At 27.8% G+C, this 7,798-nt stretch overlaps 1 protein-coding gene and 1 pseudogene across 1 annotated transcript; both read right to left on the minus strand.

Moving 5' to 3' along the window:
* Positions 1 to 144: 144 nt before the first annotated feature.
* On the minus strand, positions 145 to 1,291 carry LOC125815086 (methyl jasmonate esterase 1-like; annotated as a pseudogene).
* A 5,177-nt stretch (positions 1,292 to 6,468) lies between these two features.
* On the minus strand, positions 6,469 to 7,488 carry LOC125815087 (methyl jasmonate esterase 1-like). The gene is made up of 3 exons (XM_049494481.1): positions 7,081 to 7,488; positions 6,868 to 6,999; positions 6,469 to 6,753 (listed from the first exon to the last, which is right to left on the minus strand). The coding sequence occupies exons 1-3, from the start codon at positions 7,486 to 7,488 to the stop codon at positions 6,469 to 6,471; spliced, it is 825 nt and encodes a 274-aa protein (XP_049350438.1).
* Between the last annotated feature and the right edge of the window lie 310 nt (positions 7,489 to 7,798).

Consider the following 7,798-nt stretch of genomic DNA (forward strand, 5'->3'; position numbering starts at 1 on the left):
CCAATAGAAGGGATCAACACCTGAAAGAGAAAATTAACTAGGACTTGTATGAAAGAACTGAGATCACCATATATATGTGAATTTGACTGGAGTTTTATTCTCAGCCTTACACATGTCCCCCTTATTCTTCATAATTAACAACTACTAGTTATACTTTTTGGCAATTTTTGTAAGAGTAAAAAAAAAGTTGTTGGGGCTTAGACATCATCATCATTGTGTCAGAGCCCTGGATCTCTTCCACTTCATCTGGTGGATTCTTTTGGATCATCAACCTTTGAAATTCTTTCTTCAAAATTCTATCTTCATCAGCAACAATGAATGCTCGCCTAACTGATCCATACCTATTGTTTGTAAAAACTACCTCCTTAGAAACATCTTCCACAGTGTAGAAGTGTGTTGGCCTTACTAGTGTATAGGCCAACGTCAAATCCTAACACAAACAAGGGAAAAAAAAATGATTTGAATCAGTTCCAAGTTGTTGTTGCCATTAAGTACTTGAATATTCCAATAGGTGAAGCCTACTAATAACTTTTGGCTAAAGAAGTCACTTTAGGGACATTCTCATGACCAGAATAACAAAACTTATTGGCTATTTCAATTATAGTATAAATTTGAATTATGCCTTGCTTACCTGAAATGGGCTCCTCTGGTACATATTAGTTGCCATGTACATTGGACCTGGGATGAAGGTGGTTGGAGGATTCGTAGGACCATTATCGAATCTAAAACTATTATCAGGTATAGATACCGACCTGATTAACTGTAACAAAGTATATTTAATTAGTTTCAAGCATAAACAAACATAACTCATTGCTAAAGTTGGAAATATGGAACATTAATTGGTACCTCATTGTAGACTGTGGTTACATTGATTTTTGGACCAGGCATCAGAGCAGTGACAAATACAGCAACTGAAATTTTTGCTGAAAAGCTTTCCATTGCTTTAGTAATGGCGAGTCCACTATAGCTATGGCCTACAAGAACCACTTTTTCATGTGCAGGAAGAGAAGCCATGAACTCCATTAGCGGAACCAAGTAATCAGAAAAAAGTGGGACTTGGAAGGTCTGTTTCGGGTTGATTCCTGAAGCAGCCAAATCCAGAGCAGTGACATTATGCCCTGAAGATCTGAGCAATGCCACAATCTTGTACCAGGACCAGCCTCCATGGCCTGCCGTATGAACTAGCACAAAGTGCTTCTTAGCTTTAGGCTCTGACAAGGTTGCATTTGCATATGACAACAGAAGTGTTAGAACTACTAGACTTGTTAGAAACTTGGTTTTCTCCATATCTTTTTCCTTTGTTTTGAAGAATGAGCACATTATATGAACAATTACAAGGGTAGCTTTATAATCTGATCGAGGAGTTTGGTTTCTGCAACTTGCTTCCATGCAGAAGCAATGTAGTATGTAGGGGCAGGTAGTTTTCAGGACAGGTCAATTTGAGCAAACTCCACGTAAATTCATCTAAAAGTTAGGCAGATTTTGATTAACTATGTAGCCCATAGATCCATATTAATCCATAACTTTTCAATCTTTTGACACCTCTACATATACATATATACTGCATATGAGCCAAAACTATTGGGTTCGATGAACCAATATATATATTTATCTCTACGTTCGCCCCTGTTTATATTGAATGTTTTTCTTGGTAGTTTAATTATTCACCAAGTCAACTAAAGGAAGTGCTGAATAATTAAAAAGTTCAGCTGTCTTAAAATCATGACCATGTAATCTAATCCTTCCAACTTTTTCCACTGGATCAATCATCCATCCATTCTTTATACTCTCACACAGATGAGATTTTACTGTTTGGTCTTGAACCTAATTTAAGTAATTACATGAAATAGAGGTTGTTTTATTGATGTTAATTCCAAATAATCTATCTATATATAAAAGGAGAAGAAAAAATGACACATGTCAACACCACAAAATTTTCAGAATTTTGAAGAATTTTAAATACTTAATAAACAGAAATTAAATAAATAAATATAGACAAATGTCAATAATTAGAATTAGAATGACACATGTCAACATCACAAAAATTTTAACAATTTTAAAATTCAAAAATTAATTTAAAATATTTTAATTATCTATCTTAAATTAACCAAAAAGAAATAAAGGTTACTGTTGGAATCAATTTCCACGAAAACTGTCAACAAATTTGAATTTTAAATTTTTCCTTTTCTGAAATACAATTTTATAATTGAAGTACATTTTAATAATAATAATAATAACAATATAGTAATAATAATAATAATAATAATAATAATAATAATAATAATAATAATAATAATAATAATAATAATAATAATATAATAATAATAATAATAATAATAATAACAATAATAATAATCTATCTATATATAATAGGAGAGAGAAAACGTCACATGTCATCACCACAATTATTCTAAAATTTTAGTTTTAAAACTGATGTTTTTAGTTAATTTAAATAAGATATTCGATTTTAAAAACAAAGAACAATATAAAACATTAAAAAAAAACAGTTTTGAAACTTAACATTTAAATTCAAATTTAAAAACAAATAACAATATAAAACCACTTTTTAAAATTGGAACGTAATGTTTAAATTCAACTTTAAAAATAAATAACAATATAAAACAATTTTTTTAAAATAAAACATACATTTTGCAACTTACCGTTTAAATAACACTAAAGCATATTTAAGCTATATACAAAATTGTAAAGAAATCTAAACTGTCTAATTATCTATTTCTTTATTTATTTATTTTTTTAAAAAAAAATTCAACTACAAATAATTATCCCTAAAATTCCTCACCCATTTACTTAACTTCCTTCCCCAAAAAAACTCAACCGTATTAATTCACTAAATTTAAATACGATAGTTTTTTCTTTAGTTTTTCCAGAAAAAAAAATGCATCTCAATAAAGGAAATTCAAAGTAATAATAATTCTTACCATTCACGGAAAGGTAAAATTTTTTTTGCATATTTCCTCTTTTTCTTCTGTTTTATGTAGTTTACATTATCAATAATTGTACTTTATTTTGGAAGATGTCAATTGATGAAGTTAGAATCAAGTCATTTATGTGATGAATATATGTAGTTGAAGAAGGAGAAACACTTTTAAGACTATCTATATTCGATAACTTTGCCAAGCATGTAATAGTTTAATATTTTTTCATCTTATGTTTTGTTTCAAAATCAAACTGTGATGATGTATTTACAGATAATTTATGATTTTTTGTTTACTGCATATTTCATATTTATAATTTTTTAATCTTATTTTTTTAACATGCAGATAATGATGAAACTATGATGAAATTTTTGAATTGAAAGATCAGAAGTATTTGAATTTGAAGATATTATATTTTCAAAAAAAAAAAAAAACTATTAACTTAATTAAAACTAGAAACTCATGTTTATAAAATTCTAAATAAACTCTTACTATTTCACCAATTTATCTTTTTAGATGTTAACAAATATATTTAACTATATTTATTTTACATATATCACTCTATATTAATATAAATGAAAGTTGACATATATCTACTTGCAATTTATTTATTTATCGGATGATGTTGAAAATGTTAATATGACAACGATTTCAACAATGACTACAGTGATAATGACAACGACGTTGATGATATCGATATTACAACAATGAAGATTAAAGTGGACAACAAAAGAAATATTAAGATGATGAAGGAGATCAAGAAGAAGAAAAAGAAGATCAAGAAGGAACATACAATGACTGAAATGATAAAAGAAATACAACAAAGTAGATCATCATTTTTTTATTTTGGATCATTTCAAGATTATACTGGCAATGGTAAAGGAATAAACATTGATAGTTTCATTTCATCACCATTATGTGATGATTTGTATTTATTAGACCATCACTTCATTCTTTCTTTAAATGTCCAGGTAAATATACCAATGTTATGTTTAAAATTCATAAAGTAAAACATAAATATAAGTGATAATTTGTTAATCTTATAATATATAATTTGCATAAATTTTGTTTTCTTTATAATATGTGAAGAGATAAGATTTATTACCCACAAAAATTTTATGTGGGTAATATAGGTTTTCTTATGTGGGTTTTTTTAACGTTGTTTGTTAGTTTGTATTAAATGTGTAAGAATTGTTTCTGAGTTCTAAAAATTACATTAAGTTATGGAGAAACATGCAAATTTTAAAGGATCTAAAGAAAGAGGAATATTTATGAAAAATTACATATTTTTAAAAACAAATTAAAAAAATAAATATATTTCTTTTTAATTTTTTAATCATTAAAATATTTTAATTCGTTATTTCAAATAATAATCAAGAAAAATACAATTTCATGTAATTGTAATCATATTTTCATCAAATATACTTAGGATATAAGAATGAAAATTAACTTAAATTAAAATAAAAGCTAAGTAAAGACTTTCACTAGCTATCCATGAATTATGGATCCCATTAATGTGAAAATTGGGCGTTTTAAATTTTCAAAAACTACGTTATAAATTTGTGTTTAATTTTTTTAAAAAAAATATGTTTTAAATTTGTGTATCAAATTTAGATAGGAGATAAGTTTGAAAATTAATTTAAATGAAAAAAAAATGATAAGTAAAGACTTTCACCAACTACCCACAAATTAGGGAACCCTAATGTGAAAATTGATAGTTTTAAATTTATTTTATATTCTAAAAATATTAGCAATTTAATTATTCTTTTTTTTTTAAAAAAAAAAAGTTGTTCCAAGTAGCTACGACCATACTTTCATCAAATTTGGCTAGGAGATAATTTTAAAAATTATTTTCAATTAAAATAAAATACGACATAAAGACTTTCACCAACTAGCCATGAATTATGGAATTCTATTAACTGTAAAAGTTGAGTATTTTAATTTATTTTGTAAAATAAAAAACTAACAATTAAATCCTAATTTTAAAAATAAAATAATTTAAACAATTTCAAGTTATAATAACCATATCTTCATCAAATTTGTCTAGGAGATAACTGCACACACAATTTGAAATAATATCAACTCAAAATAAAGTTATTAATGTTGTTATCTTTTTAATTTTTAGTTAATAAAAACAATGACAAATATAATAAAAATAAAAATAAATAAATATAAAATAAAATATTTAAAACATTCAAAATAATAATCAGCCATTTGGATTATTTACAAATATTCAAAAGAAAAAACAATTTTTAAAATTACCTCAACTATTGTTTCTTTTTAATTTATTGAAAATTAAATTTTGTAAAACCTGACAATCTCAACAATATGTCAGTTTTGCCTCTATAATCGGTTACTTCTTTTAAAAAAACATATTTTTTACTTTCACTTTATATATATATATATATGGGGTTGTATTTATTAAGATTATTTTTACCTTGAATCAATTTTCTATCATATTGTAGCACAATTTTAATATGGAAAAAAATATTTTGTAAAATCTTTTGATTTTGAATAAAATATATAGAGAAAATGTATCAACATACCATCTAATCTTATGATATCAAATATTTCTTATGGAATGTTAGAATTAATAAATTACTAATATAATTTTTTATTCAAACAATATGAAAAGAATAAAGCACAAACAAATAAAAATATTTGAAGTGTATGATATTTGATCAAAGATAAGATGATAATAAAATTAATAGTATTCCTTACAAAGAATTCAACTTGTTATATTATAAAACTAAAAGTGTAGCTAATACAGTTATAGATATAATATTTTAATACGATAAAATAAATTGTGTACTAATAATATTAATTAAATGTGCTCAAATAAATAAGTTAATAAAATTATTATTATTATAACAAATTAAATATATTAGTAAGTGCATAATATATATTTTTAATTATAAAATTATTACATTTTAAATTATCCGCACAACGCGCGGGCACGTATACTAGTGAAAGGAAAGAAAATGGTTGAACTGTCAAATTGATTAGCATGATAATAAGGACTTCGATGAAAGTACTGAGATCGCCATATAAATGCATTAGATATGTGAATTGACTCAAGTTTTACTCTCAGCCTTGCACCTGTCTGCCTTTTTCTTCTAAGGCTTTACACTTACCTCCATGAAGAAGCCAACCCTAAGTTGGCTATTATTTGAGGAAGTGGACAAGCCTGGGGATTGTAGCCATGATTGAAATGTCAAATATTTAAAAGTTGGAAACAACATTTTAGTGTCACTTTAATCCGTTGCTCACAAGATGTGAACAGAGGACATCTTGAACAGATTTATCATGAATCATTGCATTCCTTAACTACCATCTTACATAACCTAAATATATTATGTAGAATTTTCTTTCATCAAATTGTTCACAAAGTTTAAACAATTCCAAATCGAAACATTTGAATACGTTATGGAAGAACTGAGATCCCCATATAAGTGCATCAGATATGTGAATTGACTCAAGTTTTATTTTCAACCTTACACATGTCCCCTTATTCTTTTTAACTAACAGCTCTTTAGCTATACTTGTTAGCGATTCTCAGAAGAGTAATAAAAAGTTGTTGGGGCTTAGACATCATGGTCGCGTGGTCAGAGCCCTCGATCTGTTCCATTTCATCTGGTGGATTCTTTTCAATCATCCACTGTTGAAATTCCTTCTTCAGAGCATTATTTTCAGGAGCAACAATGAACACTCGCCTAACTGATCCATACCTTTTATTTGTAAGAACTATCTCCTTAGAAACATCTTCCGCGCTGTATAAATAAAATGGCCTTACTAGTGTAGTGGCCAGAGTCAAATCCTAACACCAAGAATGTACAAAAGAAAATCTAATTAATTAGCTCCAAGTTGATGTTGAGATAAACTATTAAAATTTTCCAGTATAGCTATTTCAATTACAGTATGATTTTCTTACCTCAATTGGGCTCAGCTGATAAACACTAGCTGCCAAGTAGTTCAGACCTAGGATGAGAGTGGCTGGAGGATTTGTAGGTCCATTATCGTATGCAACACGATTATCAAGTTGAACTATTGTTGCATTGAGTGCCTATAATTAACCAAGTATATATATTATTCAGTTTCAAACTTCACTGCTAAGGTTGGGAATATGGAAAATTGGTACGTATACCTTAGTGTAGATATCGGTTACATTGAGAATTGGACCAGGCATTAGAGCACTAAGAAATACAGCAACTGAAATCTTTTGGGGGAATGTTTCCATGGCTTTAGAAATGGCGAATCCACCAAGGCTATGCCCTACGAGAACTACTTTTTTACCAGCAGGAAGTGAAGCCATGAACTCCATTAGTGGACTCAAGTAATCAGAAAAATGTGGAATTTCAAGGGCCTGTTTGGGGTTGATCGCTGAAGCACCCAAGTCAATAGCTGTGACATTATGCCCTGAAGATGTCATCAATGCTACAATCTTGTACCAGGACCAGGCTCCATGGCCTAAAGTATGAACAAGCACAAATTGCTTCTTAGCTTTAGGCCCTAACACGGTAGCATTTGCGTATGCCAACTTGCTTTTCTCCATATCTTATTGGAGTAGTATTTTCTTCTGTTGAACAAGGAACCATTACTAGACTAGGCAGCTTTATAATTCAAGGAGTTTGATTCGTGCTAACATACTTCCATGTAGATATAATGGTAATTGGCCCATCTTGTAAAAAAGTATCTATTCATTTTAAGTGGGTTGATTATATAGATCAAATCAAATATTTTATTCATTTTGGACTATTTTTAAAATAAATTTCCATTTTACTTGTCACTTTTGACGTACCAAGAAAAACAATTATTTTTTCTATGTTTTTTCGTCAGCATTAAATACTTATTTTTCAAATCAT

This window comes from Solanum verrucosum, unplaced genomic scaffold (genome assembly GCF_900185275.1).
Source record: "Solanum verrucosum unplaced genomic scaffold, falcon-dt-bn FXZP01000261.1, whole genome shotgun sequence".
Lineage (NCBI taxonomy): Eukaryota > Viridiplantae > Streptophyta > Magnoliopsida > Solanales > Solanaceae > Solanum > Solanum verrucosum.